General features: G+C 36.3%; 1 protein-coding gene across 1 annotated transcript in view; it reads right to left on the reverse strand.

Moving 5' to 3' along the window:
* The window catches only part of RUNDC3B (RUN domain containing 3B), a 162062-nt gene that overhangs the window by 18716 nt on the left and 121130 nt on the right, over positions 1-22216 (reverse strand). The window contains exons 10-11 of the mRNA XM_047753923.1: positions 15116-15262; positions 6999-7111 (exon numbers count right to left, since the gene is read on the reverse strand). Coding sequence (XP_047609879.1) covers positions 6999-7111; positions 15116-15262 — 260 coding nt within the window. The remainder of the gene's footprint in view (positions 1-6998; positions 7112-15115; positions 15263-22216) is intronic.

The raw sequence follows: 22216 nt of genomic DNA on the forward strand, positions 1-22216 counted from the left end.
TGAAAAAAATGACAACTTCTCACCATTCCCACCAGCAATTAGGGTATATTCTGAATTTCTAAAAATTTCTTTTAATAAACAATAGAAATCTAGAATTGATTTTTTGTTTTTGATTTCTTGGGTTTTTTTTTTGGGGGGGGAGGCTGTACTCACAGCATGTGGAAGTTCAGGTCTTCTTCAAGAAACAAGAAAAATTCAAATAAACAACCTGACCTATCACCCAGAAGAATTTAAAAAAGAACAAACAAACAAAACCTAAAGTCAGCAGAAGGAAGGAAATAATAAAGACCAAAGAGGAAATAAATAAAATAGAGATTAAAAAAAAGAAAAAGCAATAAAACCCAGAGCTGGTTCTTTGAAAGGGTAAACAAAATGGACAAATCTCTGGCCAGGATCACCAAGAAAAAAAAGAGAACTCAAACAATTAAAAAAAAAAAGAAACTTCAACTGATACCACAGAAATACAAAAAACCATAAGAGAATACTATAAAAAATTATATGTCAACAAATTCAACAACCTAGAAGAAATGGATAACTTTCTATAAACATACAGCCCACCAAAACTTAAGCAAGAGGAAACAGATAATTTGAACAGACTGAGGACTATAAGTGAATAAAATCTTTAATTAAACTCTCTTCAAACAAAAGTCCAGAATCAGATGGCTTCAGAGCTGAATTATACCAAATATACAAAGAGCTTATACCAATCCTTCTCAAAGTCTTTCAAAAGACTGAAGAGGAGGAAACATTCCTAAAGACATTCTATGAAACCACCATCACTCTACTACCAAAACCAAAGATATCACCAAAAAGGAAAATTATTGAGACAGGATTAAGACGGCAGAATAAAAGAACTGAAGCTCAACTTCTCTCCTAAAAACAAAAACATTCACAACTAAAGACTGAGCAATCTCCACCCAAATGGACCGGAAACCTTAAAAAAGATACCCTACTCCAGAAGAAAAAAGGCCACATCAAGAGGTAGGGGGGATGATTTCACGATATAAACAACCCCATACCTCCTGGGTGGGAAGCTCCACAGACTGAAAACTAACTGGTTCACAGAGATTCACTTACAAGAGTGAGAGTTATGAGCCACACATCAAACCCTCACATGCAGGGATCTGGCACTGGGAGAAAGAGCTCCTGGAGCATCTGGCATTGATGGCCAGTGGAGCTTGTGCGCAGGAGCTCCAGAGGACTGGGAGAAACGGAAACCCCATTCTTAAAAGGCGCACACGGGCTTTCATGTGCACTGGGTCCCAGGGCAGAGTGAGATCTCCATAGGAATCTGGGTCAAACCTGACTGCAGTTCTTGAAGGACATCCTGGGGAAACAGGGTGAATGTGACTTGTTGTGAGGGAAGAACATTGAAGGCAAAGCTCTCGGGAATATTCAGCAGCATGCCTTTCTCTGGAAGTGGCCATTTTGGGAAAATCTGGCCCCACCCATCAGTCAGCAGCTGAGAAGCCCCAGGGCAAACAACAATCCATGTGGGATCTACAGCCTCAGTAAACAGACTACCTAAAGACTCCTCAGGCACACAGCTGCCTCTAATCCCATCCAGAGACTAAGCCCCACCCACCAGAGGGATCAGAATCAGCTCCACCTACCAGTGGGCAGGCATCAGTCCCTCCCAACAGGAAGCCTACAGCAAGCCCCCATACTGACTTCAGCCACAAGGGAGGCAGACACCAGAAGTAAGAGAGGCTACAACTCTATTATCTGTAAAAAGGTCACCATGCCAAAAACCTATAAAAATGAAAAGACAGAGAACTATAACTCAGATGAGGGAGAAAGGAAAAACCCCAGAAAATCAGCTAAGTGATGAAGAGATTCTTAGCCTCCAGGAAAAAGACTTTAGACTGTTGATGCTGAAGATGATGCAAGACATTGGAAATAAACTGGAGGCAAAGATGGGTAACTTACAGGAAACACTGAGCAAAGAGATACAAGATATAAAACTTAAACAAGAAGAGATGCAAAATACAATAACTGAAATAAAAATTCACTAGTAGCAGCTAACAGCAGAATACAGGAGGCAGAAGAACGAATAAGTGAGGTGGAGGACAGATTAGTGGAAATTACAGATGCAGAACAGAAAAGAGAAAAAAGATTGAAAACAAATGAAGAGAGTCTCAGAGAACTCTGGGACAACGTTAAACACACCAACATCCATATTGTAGGGGTGCCAGAAGGAGAAGAGAGAGAGAAGGGGACAGAAAAAATATTCCAAGAGATAATAGCTGAAAACTTCCCTAACATGGGAAAGGAACCACTCACTCAAATCCAGGAAGCACAATGAGTACCATATAAAATACACCCAAAGAGGAATACACTGAGACACATATTAATCAAACTAACCAAAATTAAAGACAAAGAGAAAATCTTGAAAGCAGCTAGGGAAAAGAAACAAGTAACATACAAGGGAACCCCAATAAGGTTATGGGCAGATTTTTCAGCAGAAACTCTGCAGGCCAGAAGGGAGTGGCATGATACACTTAACGTGATGAAAGGAAAAAACCTCCAACCAAGATTACTTTACCCAGCAAGGCTCTCATTCAGATTTGAAGGAGAAATCAAAACCTTCTCAGATAAGCAAATGTTGAGAGAATTCAGCAACACTAGACCAGCCTTACAACAAATACTAAAGGAACTTCTCTAGGCAGAAAAGAAAAGATAGCAACAGGAAACAAAAATTCCACAAATGACAAGGCTCACCAGTAAAGGTATATATACAGTAAAGATATGAAGTCATCCATGCACAATTATTCCACCAAAGTCAGAAATCATGAGCAGAGGTGGGTACAAATGCAGGACACTGGAGATGAACTTGCAATTAAGAGAACAATAACTTAAAACAATCTCATATACATATAGACTCATATCAAAACTTCAGAATAACTGTAAACAAAAAATCTACAATTGATACACAAATAAGGAATCTCTGGAGAAGAAATATATCTCATAGTAAATAAGTGCGTAATCCACTATAACCCTAACCCTAACCCTAACCCTTCTTCGAATGCTGTAGTCTTCTTACATCTGATTCTGATTTCCTCTCCATCAAAGAATTTATGATAATTATAATTAAATAATGAAATTGTAAAATTAAATAATACAGTTCTACAATTGTATTATTAATAACCATTTCTCTCCATGGTACAATGTAAGGTCTATAATGTCTTGTTTATCACATCACCTAGAATGGTGTAATGCCTATATTGAAGAATCAATAAGATGTAACAAATTGTGAGGACATATTTATATAGTTACACTGTTTTTTAACCAATTTATGCATTTTATATTTTACTTATTTTCAGAGGGTATATTATTTTCGTTATTCTTACCAGTTAAGTTATTCTTTTTATTATGCTATATAAAATATTTAATGGTAAAAAAAAATTACACTGCAGGAGTTCCCTGGTGGTCTAGCTGGTTAAGGATCTTGCATTTTCACTGTTGTGGGGCTAGTTATCTGAGGCCAGGAAACTTCTACATGCTGCAGGTGCAGCCAATAAATATGTAAATAAATTTAAAAAATAGGAAAATTATTGGCCAATATCTTTGATGAATATAGATGCAAAAATTCTTAACAACATTCTAGCAAATTGAATCTAACAACACATTAAAAAACATCACATACCATGATCAAGTGGGATTCATCCCAAGTTCCCAAGGATGGTTCAAAGTATGCAAATCAGTCAATGTAATACACTAAATCAAAAGCAGAAAAGTAAAAAATCTCACACTCTCTCAATAGATGCAGAAAAAGCATCCAACAAAAGTTAACATATCCACTCATGATAAAAATGCTTTCCAAAGTGAATATACAGGGAACATATCTCAACATAATCAAAGTCATTTATGACAAGCCCACAGCCAGTATAATAATGGAGAAAAGCTGAAAGTCATCCTCCTAAAATCTGGAACAAGATAAAGATGTCCACTCTTGCCATTTCTATACAACACTGTATTGGAAGTCCTAGCCACAGCAATCATACAAGAAAAATAAATAAAAGGTATCCAAATTGGAAGATGTAAATTGTTACTCTATGCAGATGGCATGATACTATATATAGAAAACCCTAAGGAATCCACAGAAAACTACTCAATCTGATAAATGAATTTGGCAAAATAGCCAGATACAAGATCAACAGTCAGAAATTGATTGCATTTCTGTATACTAACAATGAAATATTGGAAAAGGAATGTAAAAAAAAAATGTTTTTAAAATTGCACCAAGAAAAGCTAAAATACCTAGAAATAAATCTGACCAAGGAGGTAAAAGATTTATACACTAAGAATTACAAAACCTTAATAAAGGAAATTAAAGAGGATTCAAAGAAATAGAAAGATATCCCACGCTCTTGGATTGGAAAAATTAATACCGCAAAAATGACCATACTACACAAAGCAATTTCCAGATTTAATGAGATCCCTATCAAATTAGCCATGACATTTTTCACAGAACTAGAAAAATCCAGAAATTTATATGGAACCAATAAAGACCCAGAAATGCCAAAATAATCCTGAGGGGGAAAAAAAATCAAAGCAGTAGGCCTAACTGTCCCAGACTTCAGACAATATTACAAAGCTTCAGTAATCAAGACAATGTGGAACTGGAACAAAAACAGACAGACACACCAAAAGAACAGACTAGAGAGCCCAGAAATAAACCCAGACACCTTACAGTCAATTAATCTTTGACAAAGGAGGCAAGACTATATAATGAGAAAGTAAGAATCTCTTCAGTGAGTGGTTCTGGAAAAACTGGACAGCTGCATGTAAATAAATGTAAATCAAACTAGAACACACCCTCACACCATGCACAAGAGTAAACTCAAAATGGCTTAAAGACTTATAAGACATGTCACCATAAAACTCCTAGAAGAAAATACAGGCAAAATGTTCTCTGACATCAATTATACAAATCCTTTCTTAGGTCAGTCTCCCAAGACAACAGAAATAAGAACAAAAATTAACAAATGGCAGAATTCCCATCATGGTGCAGCAGAAACGAATCTGACTAGGAACCATGAATTTGCAGGTTCGATCCCCAGCCTTGATCAGCAAGTTAAGGATCCAGCGTTGGTGTGAGCTGTGGTATAGGTCATAGACACTGCTCGGAGCTGGTGTTGCTGGTGTAGGCCAGAGGCTACAGTTCTGATTAGACCCTAAGCCTGGGAACCTCCATAAGATGTGGGTGCGGCCCTAAAAAGACAAAAAGACAAAAAAAAAAAAGGCAACTAATTAAACTAACAAGCTTTTGCCCAGCAAAGGAAACCATAAATAAAACCAAAAACCTGAAAAGACAACCTAACAAGGGCTTACTCTCTACAACATACAAACAACTCATACAAAAAGAAAAAAACAAACAATAAAATCAAAAACTTAGCAGAAGACCTAAATAGACATTTTTCCAAAGAAGACATACAGATGGCCAACAGGCACATGAAAAGATGGTCAGCAACACTAATTATTAAAGAAATGCAAATCAAAACTACAATGAGGTGCCACTTCACACTGGTCAGAATGGCCATCATTATTATGTCTACAAATAACAAATGCTGAGGAGGGTATAGAGAAAAGGGAACACTCCTACACTGCCGGTGGGAATGTAAGCTGGTACAGCCACCATGCAAAACAATGTGGCGGTTCCTCAGAAAACTAAAAATAGAATTACCATATAATCTAGGGATCCCACTCATGGTAACATATCCAAACAAAACTATAATTCAAAAAAGATACATACACACCTATGTTCACTGCAGCACTATTCACAACAGTCAAGACATGGAAACAACCTAAATGTTCACTGACAAAGGGATGGATAAGATGTGGTACATATATACAATGAAATACTACTTGGCCATAAAAACAAATGAAATGATGCTATTTGTAGCAACATGGATGACATGTCTTATAATGAATTAACTCAGAAAGACTGATACTATATGATATCATTTATATGTTGAATCTAAAATATGGCACAAATGAACCTATCTATAAAACAGAAACAGACTCACAGACAGAGAGAAAAGACCTGTGGTTGCCAAAGGAAAGAAGGGGAGGGAGAGGGATGAACTGGGAGTTTGGGGTTAGTTGATGCAAATTATTACATTTAGAAAGGAAAAACAGTAAGATCCCATTGTACAGCACAGGGAACTATATCTAATCCCCTGAGATGGACCATGATGGAAAATATTAAAAAGAATGTGTGTGTGTATAACTGAGTCACTCTGCTATACAGCATAAATTGGCAAAACTGTAAATCAACTAAACTTTAATTTAAAAAAAAATGTGAGAAGCAGATCATACAAACACCACCTGTCCAATTCAAAGCGCTAGAGTGCACAGATCTAGCCTATACTGGTGGGTAGAAAAAAACTTCGAGCCAACTATGCTAATGAAGCTTAAAAATGAATAGGTTGAGTCTCGGAAACTGAAATATGATCATATAATTGAAGGTAGCCTGAAACATCACAAAACTGGACCAAGATGTTGCTCAGGAAGATGCAACCTAATGGAAAGAGGGGTCCTTAGAATATAGCTGAAAGTAGTAACAGGAAAAAATAAAACTTTGATGTTTATTCTCCAAGTGATTGAAGAATGAGGAAGTGATCAGTTGGATCAAAAGCTGCTGAGAAGTTTAATAGGATAAAAGTAGGGGACAACATCAGTAGTACGGCAGTGGCTGATCCCTTGATAAGTCATTTTAGCAAGTGGTAGAGACACAAAAGCCAAATCGGAGTGGGTAAAAAAAAAAAGCACAGTAAATGAGGAAATAAAGGTAACAATTACAGAATATCTTTCAAGCAGGTTAACTATAAACATGTAAGAAGAAAACAAGAACAGACCATTTTTAATCATAATGGCAGCTTAATTCCTAGCATGCTTCACAGAAATTTCACTATTTTTCTTTAGCAATTCTCTGTAACCAATGTATATATAATGGAGGAAAACTTGAAAAGTAATTTTCAAGATTTTTTTTTTACCTTCACTTAATGTGTCTTGTTTTCCATCTCCTTCCTGTGACTGTCCTGGATCTAGTGAGGACTGAGAAAGGCTAACTTCAGCTGATAACTGGTCAAGACTTTGACAACTTTTTCTGTAAAACAAGAGTGAAATACCACTTTAATTTCTTCTCACAAAAAAAGAATTCCTAGAGATATTCTTTAATGCTTTTCTTCAAGGTACTGAATTTCTGGTTAATTTTTCCTCAATTTCCCCCCCAAAGTTGGTCTTTATCTTGGTGGCAGTAGGATCTCTATTATACTTTTCCCTCCACCCTCTTTAGAGGTCTGTTTAATACACTAAAAAAAGAAAAAGAGAAACAGTGTGTCAAACAAATTTGGTTCCTTACATCTACTTTTGATGATCAAATTAGTTAAGAAATAGGGATTCTGGTCATTATCAATTATCAAAGGTGTGGAAAATCTTCTATCACTCTTAATGCAGAAATAAAACTGACATAACTTAGTGATGATCTAGTGTTTCCTAAGCACAACACCTTGCTAATGTTATAGATTGTTATTATATAACAATAATAACAAATAATTGTTATCAATTCCTATAACTTAGATGCTTAGAAAACGTTGGGTAGTGAAATACCTGTTTTTGCTAATACATCATCAAGATAATTAACCTTCTAGGACCTATTTTTAAGTGTGAGCACATTTTCTATTAAACAAATTCACTAGAAATAAATTAGAATAGAGGAAAAATTCAGTTATAAATGAAAAGTTAATGAATGTTTATATTTAAATGTTAATGAATGTTTATATATTTGTATAAATGTTTAAACCTCGCTCATATTTGTTTTGTCAGAATAAAGCTAACTCAAGAGATATAGGAGTTCCTGCCGTGGCTCAGTGGTTAATAAACCTGACTAGTATCCATGAGGAAGTGGGTTCAATCCCTCGCCTCGTTCAGTGGGTTAAACATCCGGCATTGCTGTGAGCTGTGGTATAGGTCACAGATGTGGCTTGGATACAGCATGGCTGTGGCTATGGTGTAGCCCGGCAGCTACAGCTCTGACTTGACCCTCAGCCTGTGAACCTCCGTATGCCTCAGATGCAGCCCTAAATAAACAAAAGGACAAAAAAAAAAAAAAAAGATATATACAGCTTTGGTGTTGACATTTCAAGTACATGAACAAAACTCATTATTATTTCTAAATATAAATAATCCAGAAAAAGGAGTATGTTGTTCAGGTTCAACATCTATTTCCCGAAGTAGCCAAACCCTATCTAATTCCTAGAAATGTTATATAGTCTATGATAATGTTATAGGAAAGCATATATAATTTAAATGATTTCTTACATAGCTATTCTCTATTCACATACTCAAGAGTAGACTTATAAATTTATCAACTGTGTGTATAAGAAGTATGAGAAGGATATATACAGTAGGTATCTATTTGTCTTTTCCTCTTAGAAATGAGGTAGAAGAATAAGGTGATGGAGTAACTTTCCCAGAATATAATGCAAGCAGCATTCTCACTTTATAACATAATGCCTTTTCAAATGTTCTAAGTATAAAAGTTCTTAATTATAATTCTAAGTAGCAGGAAAATCTATTGTACGCTACTTCTCAAAATTGTAATAGATAACACATATGTAAGCTATACAACAAGTAACCAAAAATGATACCCAATGTTTATATAGCACTTACCAATAAATGCTAGGCACTGTTCTACATATATTATATATGTTAATTTATTTAATCCTCAAAACTATCCTAATAGGTTGGAATTACTATTACACATAGTTTATGGCAGGGGATACTGGGCACAAAGAGATTAGATTTGAACATGGTAGTAAGGCTCTAATTCTATCCCCTTAACTACTACACTATCTCCCCTCCATTGTAAGAAGAAAAGATCTCGCTTCTAATTTATTAGAAATCTTTCTTCAAGAACAGTCTTATTTGCTAAGGTAAACTATGAAAACTATACTGCATTTAATCAAATCACTGAAACTTTCATTTAATTTCCATTAAAATCTTGTTTCTTTAGCTAAGGCAGAAAGCAGGAACATAGGATTTTTTTATGTGTGCTTTTTTTTAGGTCCGCACTTGGCCCTATGGCATATGGAAGTTCTCAGGCCCTATAGGGGTCAGGAACAGAGAAATTTAATAAAGCAAGTTATAAATGTTTCTTTTCCAAATTATTTTTCTCTGCCTAATAGGTAGAAGGCTTGCTTTTTAAAAATTATTTATTTATTTACTTTTTATTTCCTGGCCATACCTCTGACATATGGAAGTTCTGGGGCCAGGTGTTGAATCCAAGCTGCTGCTGCGGCTGCACTGGATCTTTAACCCATTATGCCAGGCACTGAACCTGTGCCTAGCAGCAACCCAAGCCGCTGCAGAGACAAGACCAGACCCTAACCCACTGCACCTCAGCAGGAACTCACAGAAGGCTTGCTTTTTAAAATGAATGGCTTAAGATGAGTTTCTAACACTGATATTTCACTTTAGGAAGCTTGTTAATTAATATCATTAAATTTAAAAATTATTCATAGAAATATTTACAAACAGCAAAATACCCAGAAGCATAAAAGACTTAGAATTCATTTGACTTTTGTGAATAAGGACTGGAGCTTGATAGCACAAATTTACACTCTCAAGGACTGTCACTTACCAACAAAGAAAAGCCTATGAAAGCATCCTATGATAATGGCAACACAAAATGAGCTTTCTGTGTGACCTACTGAAGTTCTTTTCAGAATATCATACTTCTATATCCAATGTGATCTGGAGACCATTGTGCCCCTTAATGAACAATCCTAAGTTTATAGGCTTTATTTACTTAACTAAATATCAATGAATATAAAAATAGGGGAATTCCCTTGTGGTGCAGTCAGTTAAGGTTCTGGCATTGTCACTGCAGCAGCTTGGGTCACTGCTGTGGCATGGGTTCAATCCCTGGCCCAGGAACTTTCACATGCTGTGAGCATAGCCAAAAAAAAGAAGGAACTTGGTAGACAATGATGTTCTGAAGCAGTAATAAACATTCCAAGCCAAAATTAAGTCCTCATTCATAAGATGTTAGGAATGGTACCGTACAGTATCTTCCTTGCATGAAAGTGACTACTTCCCACCATCTGGGGGGAATCTAGTTCAGCTGCTTTCAGTAATGACAAAGAATGGCTTTGTTTTCCACATTCTTACCTGATTTCCAATGCACCCGGCAGCTCCAACTGACAAACATTTTATTGTCATGGAGTAAACTGTCTATGGGAGTTCTCCTTTTAAAAGGTCATCACGAAGTCCTATCTTAGAATTCTAGACTCATTGAAATCACACTGTAAGATTTAAGTATCACACACCAGACACATCAAACCAAATTAAATGTCTATTCCTATTTCTCAGACTACAATTTTTTAAACGGCAAGAGCTGAATCAAAATGAATACCCAAAATAGAAAGAGTCATGCATTATGACTATATAAAAGTTTACAGTTTAATCTATCATTACATTACTAAATATCATTTTAATTAAATTTGTAGGAATTCTCATATGTTGTGAGCTTTGGGGGCATAACAAAAAGCCACTGAATTCAGTGTCTTACTATTTAAACATTTTAGAACTACTCAAATACAAACTTCTACACATAAAACTGGGTAACAAATAAAGGCAAGATTAAAAGAAAATTGAGCAACAGGCCTGAATTCAATTATTACAAAATTTTTCTACAACTTACACTTTCTATCAGTGCAGACACAATTATATAAATAATCCACATTACTTATTTGCCATTAGATATACTGAGGTCCATAATAATTCACATTATCTGGCATTCATTGGGCAAGAGAAAGTGTGATGCACAGAAGGACACATTATCCACATGTGGAAAATATAATAAATATATGTTCACTGTACACACAGAGGCACACGGAAACAGATACACCAATCTTTTTAATCTTGGTTTGAGTTTCATAGAAGTATGTTTAAGGAGCAAAATAAGCACTTGGTATAGCAGAAGATCTATAAACTCTTGCTTTTCTTTTTTGTTTAGGGCTGCATATGAGGCATATGGAAGTTCCCAGGCTAGGGGTCAAGTTGGAACTGCAGCTGCAGGCCTACACCACAGCCATAGCCACACCAGATCTGAGCCACATCTGTGACCTATACTGCAGCTCACAGCAACGCCAGATCCTTAACCCACTGAGCAGGGCCAGGGATCAAACCCATATCCTCATGAATGCTAGTTGGGTTCATTACCACTGAGCCACAACAAGAATTCCTATAAACTCTTAATTTACTAAAATTAACAGAAAGACTCAAGGGAGCTTGAAAGGGGATATATGTGACTCAGGTCAATGTAAAACTTATAATCTGTTCTTCTAGCCTCAGTGCTTTAGGAGTCCTACTCTAAAAAGAGTGCAAGGACACATATGGGAAGGAATACCTCTAATATACCTGAAGTGATTATATCTAATGCATCAGAAGTCATTAAGAATTAGCCTAAACAGTAGATGAGGGGCATATAAAAAGTCATAATTCTTAATAATTTTGTAAATAACAGCCAAATTGGGAAACAGTGATAAATTCAGAAGAATAGAAAAGCCTAAGTAGAAAATATAGATATGGTGACAATAAATCTGTTTTGGGGGAATGGGAATGAGTGAGTTAGCAATAACCTAACAAAGTCATATAACAGATAATCTAAGAAGATTATAGAATAAATATCTAACAAGCACATGTGACCCAGACTTTGCATATAAAGATATACATTAAAACAGAACTTACTGAGGAAGTTCCTGGGTGGTGCAGCAGGTTAAGGATCCAGCGTTGCTGCAACTACAGCACAGGTTGCAACTGTGGTGCGGATTTGATCACTGGCCCAGGAACTTCACATGCCCCAGGTATAGCCAAACAAACAAACAAACCCAACAACCACAAAACAAAAACAGAACTTAACAGAAATAAAAAAGAATCAATTGCTCTATATGTATGTTAGGGAGTGTGCTCTCTCTATATATTTATTGTAGAGCTTCTACAGTGAGCTTTAAAAAAATTTTAATATTCCTAAATGTGAAATAAAAGAAGAGATATAATAAAATGAAGCATAACTAAACATTTGGCATAAATAATCAAGAAATGAAATATTTTTAAAATTTTATAAACAGTATAGTAAGTGGAAATAAATTTAAGAGATATTGTGAAAGGGGTCCTTCCATGACCAGGTGACTACAGCCAGGTTATCCAATGGCTCTTTTTAAGAAGTGTCACCAAATCCATGAAATCCATTAAATCAAACAGCACACTCTGTTTCTTCTCAAAGCCAATCATATGAATAAATTTTCAAAGCCCCCATAGACTTAACTATAGACGTCCCATCCCATACCCTTAGCAGAAAATTATGACTCATTATGGATCAGTTTCTTTCTTCATGTTATCAAGAGAGCTAATGTTCCTTATTAAGAGGTTTTGGTGTCCTCCTCCATAAATGTTTGTTGGACTTATTTAAGATACTGATCAAATGAAAAGGAATCAGTGATTGAGTCAGTTCAAAAGCTTTGGCTTATATCATAAATTTGAGGACAGCAAAAACTGAATCCTGATGAAAAGATACAATTTGTTTCAAACATGACTTACACAGAGCCACTCTGTTCTGAAAATGCAAAATCTCTATTTTTACATGAAAATTTTGGTATTATTTATTTTGAACAACTGGGGATTTGCATTTTAATTTTATATAAGGTTTTACAAGCTAAGAAAACAGAGCTTTGGATGTTGGGTGAGTGAATATTCTCTAAACATGAAAGATACGAAGTTATATGAGTGTATAAACAAAAAAGATTATGTAAACTATAAATAAATAAAGATTTACCAGGAAGTGATTAGGTGCCAGGCGATTTATTACATCTTACAACTCAGTTTAAATAGGCATTACCCCCAAGTTTTACATGCGCACAAACAAAAGGTAAGAAGAAGTGGTGCTCAGTGTTACACAACAAGGAAGCAGGGATATCAGTACTACCCCTGAGCTGCACACTTTTTGTTCTGGGATATCAGTTTTTCAGTTGGGCCATAGAAAAAGCAATACCAGTACCTGAGGTCAGCCTAGATTAAAGGATGATGCCAGGAAGGAAAGTGTCCCTCTTCTTAATAGAGTAGCTAAGTCAAGATATATAAAATCTGCATCCATGCTAAACAGACAAACAGGCAGTTTCACTGCATTCTTTTCTGAGACTGTAATTTCTTTTGTTGCTACTATAATACTTTATAAAAACCAGTCACTATTACTACATGCCAATGTAAACTAAAAATCAGTATTCCACTTAGATGTCCTCATTCATTCCTCAATAGGCAGGCAGTGGTACCTACATGGCTTTTGGTTAAAATATTTTTTCCCTCCCCCCCATCTAAAGTGACAGTATAGATATTGCAATAAAAAGGCACAGTTATTAGTCTTTCAACTTGCCAGGATATAATATTATAATATTTTTGCAGGAATATTTCATACCAAATATCGCTATAAATTCAGGTTTTCAATTATAAATTAGAAATACAAATAAACTAATATTCTTCCATTCATTAAATATGTCACAAAAAGATAAAATTATATACTAGCATAATAACATATATTCCAGTTATTTATAACTTTCGTAAAGGTAAAGAGGAACTAGATTTGAATCCATGAAAGACTGAGTTAACATCTTGAATCATACTAAGTGTGCTGTAGTAGATGCTGAAGAAATGCTATACTGATTTATTCCATAAATAATCAGCTCATTTCCCCCTACTTATCTCTAACAGTCATGAAACAAAAACATCAACGCCTATAGCATTTTTTTAACAGTAAAAGGCAAAATTTATTTTGATTTCTACCTTTAACAAATGAAAAAAAATCAGAGTAAAGCAGGTGAAAATTATGTCTGTGCTGAACATTCCTTATAGATGTCTAGATACTAATTACCTAGTGAAAGCTGCCCTAAGAAGGACAGAAAGAAGTGTGAGGCTCTACCAGTGAAATTTAGAACAAGGGCGTTAAAAGCAGACAAAAAACAAAAAGAAAGAAAGGAGGAAAGAGAGAAGAGAGGAAAGAAGAGAGGGAGAGGAAGTAGGGAAAAGAGAAGAAAGAGAAGGAATGGAAGAGAGAGAGAGAACAGTAAAGGATGGAGGAAGCAGGGAAAATAATCAAAAAACTAGCTGAAGACTGGGAGGAAAATACATTGAAAAAAATTACCAAGATGGGAAAGTGGCTAAAAGCCAAAAGAAGGTAATACAATTTAAAAGTTCCAAAATGGAGATTAACTAAAGAAAAAGTGTCTAAGATTTTGCAGCTCTCTCAACACTAGGAAACTATGACTAAATGAAACAGTCCTGAATACTGGGACAAAGAATAAGAAAAGGACCTTGCAGCCTATAGGTAGAAAGATTATATCTTCACTATCCCTCCAAAATTAGATTTAATGAAAATGAAAACAAGTATATTTCAGACCCATCAAAAACAAATATATTTCTATGTTTTCACAAGATGGAATTTTGCATTTTCTAACAAGAATGAAAATTAGTCCAAAGGCCAATACAAACACCAAAGCTAGAATTCAAAAACAGATGGCTCGGAGTTCCCGTCATGGCTCAGTGGTTAACGAATCTGACTAGCAACCATGAGAATGCAGGTCTGATCCCTGGCCTCACTCAGGATCCAGCATAGCCTTGAGCTGTGGTGTTGGTTGCAGACATGGCTCGGATCCTGAGTTGCTGTGGCTGTGGTGTAGGCCAGACACTGTAGCTCCAATTGGACCCCTAGCCTGGGAACCTCCACACGCCGTGGGTGGAGCCCTAAAAAGCCAAAAAAAAAAAAAAAAAGATGGCTCATTAAATATAAGACTACAGACTTAACTGAAGGACTGACTCAGTATTAACTGGAGGAGAAATAGGTATCTGGCATAATATCACATAAGCATTTCTCAATTTTTTTAACTTCTCCAGGGTGCCTTGGCATTACCACATTCACTGCCTTCATCTAACCTTACCAAGTCAAAATAGTTTTAAGTCCTAATTTTACTCTAAGCTAATAATAATAATAATAATAATAATAATATGTTTTGGTACAACTAAGTTTGTAATTAGTTGGAAAAAAAAGTATTACACTTACTCATACCACTGTTTATTGTGTTTTCGGTAAAGCAACGTATCCAAGGCAACAGCATTGACATCCAGAGCTCCTGGGGAAGGCCACTGGTTGGTGAGGTGGGTAGTTAACTCTTGTCTTGATCTTAAATCATTATTCTTTAGCACAGTCCTGTGAATATTAAAATGGTGAGTGCTTTTGTCTTCACTGTTCTGCAATGGCAAGGAACCTAATGGTATCAATTTAGGCCCCCAAATTCACCTTTTAAAGTGGTATGTTAACAAACTGTGAACAGAACTACAGGAAGTTGGGGTGATAACTGCTTCATCTCTTGTAGTATGTTTTTATTCTTCCTTTACTGGGTATAGCAAATCACTACTAGTGAAATTCAAACTTCCTAGCTTTCCCCAGAGATACTGCTAAAGGACCTAGGTGCTCAAGCTGTATTTTACATCTTAACTAAAAAACAATGGTGATATCTTAGAGGTACCGGTGATCAGATCTCAGTAAAGATGTGGAAAAAAAAGATTCCATGTGTATGATTCTCTATTTCAAAATTCACCATCTACTAAAGCTATTTAACTCAGCAAACGAAAACAATTAAAATGAATAAAAATAAAATACAGAAAGATATAAAATTAAAAAAACCCATGAGATTCCTATAATTGTTTTTAGTAGAAATGACTGCTAATACACCTTTATGAAAATAATTACATTAATGACATGGACTGAACAATATAATCCACTGAAATATTTCAAGTACAGAATGAAGCCATTATAACAACTCCTAGTTTACTTTTCATTTTGGTAGAGCTGTTACTATCAATAACAACTTACAAAAGAACTAGCTTTCTGCCAAGATTTCAATTTCACAAACCAACTGACCACTGTCACAAGATTAACTCAACATTTAAACCGGTAGTTTATTTAGAAGCATAATTGTTTGCAAAGTTCTTATTCTACCTCTAAAAGGCCTTAAAATACCACCTAAGCAACCTGAATTCTTAAATAGGAGTCCATGACTTTAGCGTTCTGACTTTCAGAGACCACAGTCCTATTTTGGATGGCAGAGAGTCAGTGGTGTGCTAGCCAGATAATCCTGCATTAGACAATAGCACCCTGCACAATATCTCTGGCTATTAACCATGATTCTGATGGAATAATCCCACTTATACATCTCTAGCAAGCTACATATATTTATGATTTTATAGGATATCTGTGGGCATTTAAAAATATTTGCTCCACTGTGTCCATCAAGAAACTTCTGATGTGAATACTAGAGACTCTTTCAGAATGGACTACTAGAGGTGAAGGAAGGAGAGGTCAGAGAGAATGTGTCCCATTAAGATATTCCTTTAGGCCGGGTCCAAAGATTTCATTTCACTAGAAAAGGAATGAAAGGAATTCCCTGGTGGCTCAGGGGTTAAGGATCTGGTGTTGTCACTGCTGTAGCTTGGGTCACTATTGCGGCAAGGGTTTGCTCCCTCGCCCTGGAGCTTCTGCATACCATTATTTGGGGGTTTCTTACTAGATTTTTCTTTTACATATTTCCTCTGTAGGGTCTCCAGTGAATGTCACTGGAGAACTCAATTCCAATGTCATAACTGGCCTACAGGAAATATTCAGAGCAGAATATAAGAAAGGCAAATGTGCATCTGAGGAAACCACCTGGATAGAACTCAGTTAAAAATAATTGAACATTCTCCAATTTAGAATGTATTTTTTTCTGGAAAATGCAAACTTTTACACCATATAAAAAGGAACTGAAGTTTCACTAAAGTTTTTACACACAGTTTGTCCATGGAGGATTTTTGCCCTGTGATGAATTAAGGTACTGTCTTCAGGTCTTTGTGCTTAGAAGGCCTAATATTGTTTTCTATGGGAAGCTGCCTGGTCTTATGAAACCAGAGATAAGAGAATTCAACCTACTAAATAGGCCTAGTTTTAATTCATGCATCTGTTTTCCACCATTTTTGAAGAATATGGACTCAGTATATCCCAGCCCAGTTAGTATGAAAAGGAAAGCTTTGTGGAGGATCCTATGTAAGGAAGGCCCTTTCTATCACCACTCCAGTACACTAGGGCCCAGACAAGTGAATTAAATTAGGTTGAAAATCATCCCTGAATTTTGTATCTTGGCTAGAGTCCATTTAGAGTAACAAATAAACAAAGCCATTTATTCACTCTAGCATTGAAGTCCTGACCAAAATGTATCAGCAAGAAGACAATTTTTTTTTGGCTGTCCTGTGGGAATCCCTGTGCTTCCAATATGCCACTGATCCCAGTGTACCACAGAGGGAACTCCCCAAAAGACGTTCTTGATATTCCTACTCTACCATCCTCAGCCTACCTCTTTCCAGGACTACTTTTCCAGTCTTATCCATCCCATGTGTTACTGATACCTATCTAATGAATTCCATTTGTGCTTAGGAGTTGGTTGTGGTTGCTTGGAATCAACAAATCTTACATTTACCTTAGAACAAGCAAAATATACCTAGTTAACTTCAAGACTTACTCGGTGGTGATGCCAGCACCTCATACACCTAAGAGAAAAGTTATATTCCTTATGCTTCTTTTAGAAATGACTAGTTTAAAACTGAATAGCCTTGTCCTTCCTCTTGGCTTAACTATACTCTAAACACAATCACCTGTGAACTACAGATTAGGCACCCAGAGCACAGTTGCTTGTGGGTCACAGATTATAAGTACATAGTGTTTTTTTGGAGAGTCTTTCCTAGACTTCCCTAATCTCTGATAAATATGTCCTTTTTGCAAGTATTTTTATTTTAGGAAAATTCAAGATATGATAACTCAGAAGACCACCAAGATCACACTGAGATCTTGACACTGACTTCAGTGATCAAAGATTCCCCCCAAAAGAAAAATGCATATTTGCCCTCAACCCTGATTCTTATCCAGAACCCTGTTTTTCTCCTTTTTATTATAAAATTCCCCACAATTCTTCCCAAAGGAAGGCACAGTCTAAGGCATTAGCCTGCTGTGGCTTCCTTTGCCTGGCAAAGCAATAAAAGCTATTATTTTCTCCTTCACACAAAACTGTCTCCACGTTTCTATTTGGCACTGGTAGACAGAGGCTGAGTTTCAGCAACAGTGGCAATCCAACTGATGCTAATATGAGGAATGAGGATATTTTTCCTCATTTGGCCAGAGGTGTTTATAAATTTTGGAGATTAATCCCTTTTAAATTGATTCATTTGCAAAGATTTTCTCCCATTCTGTGGGTTGTCTTTTCATTCTGTTTAGGGTTTCCTTTGCTGTGTAGAAACTTTTAAGTTTAATTAGGTCCCATTTATTTATTTTTGTTTTTACTGTCATTACTCTAAGAGGTGGATCTGAGAAGATGATGCTGTCGTTTATGTCAGAGAGTGTTTGGCCTATGTTTTCCTCTGAGAGTTTCATAGTGTCTGGTCTTATATCTAGGTCTTTAATCCATTTTGAGTTTATTTCTGTGTATGGTGTTAGGAGTGTTCTACTTCCATTCTTTTACAATGTGGCTGTCCAGTTTTCCCAGCACCACTTATTGAACAAGCTGTCTTTTCTCCATTGTATATTCTTGCCTCCTTTGTCATAGATTAGTTGGCTGTAGGTGCATAGGTTTAATTCTGGGCTTTCTATCCTGTTCCACTGATCTATATGTCTGTCTCTGTGCCAGTACCATACGGTTTTGATGATTGTTGCTTTGTAGTATAGTTGAAGTCCAGGAGCCTGATTCCTCCAGCTCCATTTTTCTTTTTCAGGATGTCGTTGGCTATTCTGAGTCTTTTGTACTTCCAAACAAACTTTAAAACATTTTGTTCGAGTTCTGTGAAAATGTCCTTGGTAATTTGATAGGAATTGCATTGAATCTGTATATTGCCTTGGGTAGTATAGTCATTTTGATAATATTGACTCTTCCAATCCAAGAGCATGGTATGTCTTTCCATCTATTTGTGTCATCTTTGATTTCTTTTATCAGTGTCTTATAGTTTTCAGAATACAGGTCTTTTGACTTTAGGTAGGTTTACTCATAGGTATTTTATTCTTTTGAATGCGATGGTAAATGGGATTGCTTCCCTAATTTCTCTTTCTGATCTTTCATTGTTAGTGTATAGAAACAGTCAATTTCTGTGTATTAATTTTGTATCCTGCGACTTTGCCAAATTCATGGATGAGCTCTAACCATTTTCTGGTAGAGTCTTTAGGATTTTCTAGATACAGTATCATGTCATCTGCAAATAGTGATAGTTTTACTTCTTCCTTTCCAACATGGATTCCTTTTACCTCCTTTACTTCTCTGATTGCTGTGGCTAGGACTTCCGAAACTATGTTGAAGAGTAGTGCTGAGAGAAGACATCCTTACCTTGTTCCTGATCTCAGAGGGAATTCTTTCTGCTTTTCACCATTGAGAATGATGTTAGCTGTGGGTTCATCATATATGGCCTTTGTTATGTTGAGGTAGGTTCCCGCTATGCCCAGATTCTGAAGGTTTTTTTAAATTAGAAATGGGTGTTGGATTTTGTCAAAGGCTTTTTCTGAGTCTATTGAGAGGATCATATGGTTTTTATTCTTCAGTTTGTTAATGTGGTGTATCACACTGATGGATTTGTGGATATTGAAGAACCCTTGCATCCCTGGGATAAATCTCACTTGATCATGATGTACAATCCTTTGAATGTACTGTTGGATGCAGCTTGCTAGTATTTTGTTGAAGATTTTTGCATTGATGTTCATCAGTGAAATTGGCCTGTCGTTTTCTTTTTTTGTGGTATCTTTGTCTGGTTTTGGTATCAGGGCGATGATGGCCTCATAGAATGAGTTTGTGAGTATCCCTTCCTCTGCAATTTTTTGAAATAGTTTCAGAAGGATAAGTATTAGCTCTTCTCTAAATGTTTGATAGAATTCGCCTGTGAAGCCATCTGGTCCTGGACTTTTGTTTGTCGGAAGTATTTTAATCACAGTTTCAATTTCAGTTCTTGTGATTGGTCCGTTCATCGTTTCTGTTTCATCTTGGTTTAGTCTTGGAAGATTGTACTTTTCTAAGAATTTGTCCATTTCTTCTAGGTTTTCTGTTTTACTGGTATATAGTTGCGTATAGTAGTCTCTTATGATCCTTTGTATTTCTGTGTCTGTTGTTGCTTCTCCTTTTTCATTTCTAATTTTATTGATTTGAGTCCTTTCTCTTTTTTGCTTGATAAGTCTGGCTAAGGGTTTATCAATTTTGTTGATCTTTTCAAAGAATCAGCTTTTCATTTCATTGGACTTTTCTATCGTTTTCTTTGTTTCTATTTCACTGATTTCTGCTCTATCTTTATGATTTCTTTCCTTCTTACTAACTTTGGGTCTTGTCTGTTCTTCTCTCTCGAGCTGCTTTAGATGTAAAGTTAGCTTGTTTATTTGAGCTTTTTCTTGTTTCCTGAGATGGGCTTGTATTGCTATAAACTTTCCTCTTAGAACGGCTTTTGCTGCATCCCATAGGTTTTAGAGTGTTGTATCTTTATTGTCATTTGCTTCTAGGTATTTTTTAATTTCCTCTTTGATTTCTTCAGTGATCCATTGGTTGTTTAGTAGCATGTTGTTTAGTCTTCACGTGTTTGTGTTTTTTGCAATTTTTTTCTTGTTGTTGATTTCCAGTCATAGAGTGTTGTGGTCAGAAAAGATACTTGATATGATTTCAGTTTTCTTAAAGTTACTGAGGTTGGATTTGTAGCCCAGGATATGATCCATCTTAGAGAATGTTCCATGTGCACTTGAGAAGAATGTGTATTCTGTTGCTTTTGGATGGAATGTCCTATAAATATCTATTAAGTCCATCTGGTTTAATGCTTCATTCCGGGCCTCTGTTTCCTTATTGATTTTCTGTCTGATCTGTCCACTGCTGTAAGTGGGGTGTTACAGTTCCCCACTATTATTGTGTTATTGTCAATTTGTCCTTTTAAGGTTGTTAGCAGTTGCCTTGGATTTCCTTCTTTCTTAAAGGCTGAATAACAGTCCACCGTGTGCATGCAGGATCTTTATATATATCACATTCTCTTTATCCATTTATCTGTGACACATGGATACTAAAGCTACCTCTACCTCTCAGCTATTGTGGATAATGCTGAAATTAACATGAGAATGAAGTTATCTCTTCAAGATCTTGAAACTAAGCAGGACCCTGAGGGGCCCTCCTGTTTACCAATCCAGTCCCACTCCCCTACCCTTTCTTATTTGTAGAAAAAGGCTTTAGCTTTCTAGGCCTTCCCTGAGTTCTAAAGAGAACATTCAAGTGGTTATTAATTAGGGAAGTCAGGAAATGTAGAAACAAAGGAAAACCAGTCAAGAAACGACAGCTCAGTGTCTCAGTTCCTCTTCAGGGGATATACATAACCATCTGACATATATCTTTGAGTTGTTCTGCGGGAACTAAGACCCCCACCCAGGTGGAGGAAGGTAACTACATTCAGAGCACAAGCATGCAGACCATAGACTGGCTGGAACTAGAAGACTGATGACCAAGATTCCTGAAACACCAAGCAGTTATCTCTCACCACTAATCAATCAGAAGAAAGTCAAGCCCTCTGCAACTGTCATCCCAAAGATCATCCCAAAGTTCCAAGACTAACTGTGGATACCTGAATTTATTTCTGAGCTATTTTGTTTCAATGGTCTATATGTCTGTGTTAATTCCAGCACCATGCATTTTAATTACTGTAAATTAACAATACATTTTGAAATCAGGAAATGTGATGATTCGGCCTTTCTTTCTTCTCAAATTGCTTTGGCCATTCAGGGACTTTTGTGGTTCCATACGAATATCAGGATTATATCTTCTATTTCTGTGAAAAGTGGCATTGGGACTTTGATGGGAATTGCACTGGGGGAGTATGATATTTTCACAATATTAATTCTTCAAATGTACAAACTGGGGAGTTCCCATTGTGGCACAGAGGAAACAAATCCGACTAGGAACCATGAGGTTGCAGGTTTGATCCTTGGCTTTGCTCAGTGGGTTAAGGATCCAGCATTGCCATGAGCTATGGTGTAGGTTGCAGATGCAGCTCGGATCTGGCATGGCTATAGCTGTGGCATAGGCTGGTAGCTCCAATTCAACCCCTAACCTGGGATCTTCCATTTGCCATGAATGCA

This window comes from Phacochoerus africanus, chromosome 11 (genome assembly GCF_016906955.1).
Source record: "Phacochoerus africanus isolate WHEZ1 chromosome 11, ROS_Pafr_v1, whole genome shotgun sequence".
Taxonomy (NCBI): domain Eukaryota; kingdom Metazoa; phylum Chordata; class Mammalia; order Artiodactyla; family Suidae; genus Phacochoerus; species Phacochoerus africanus.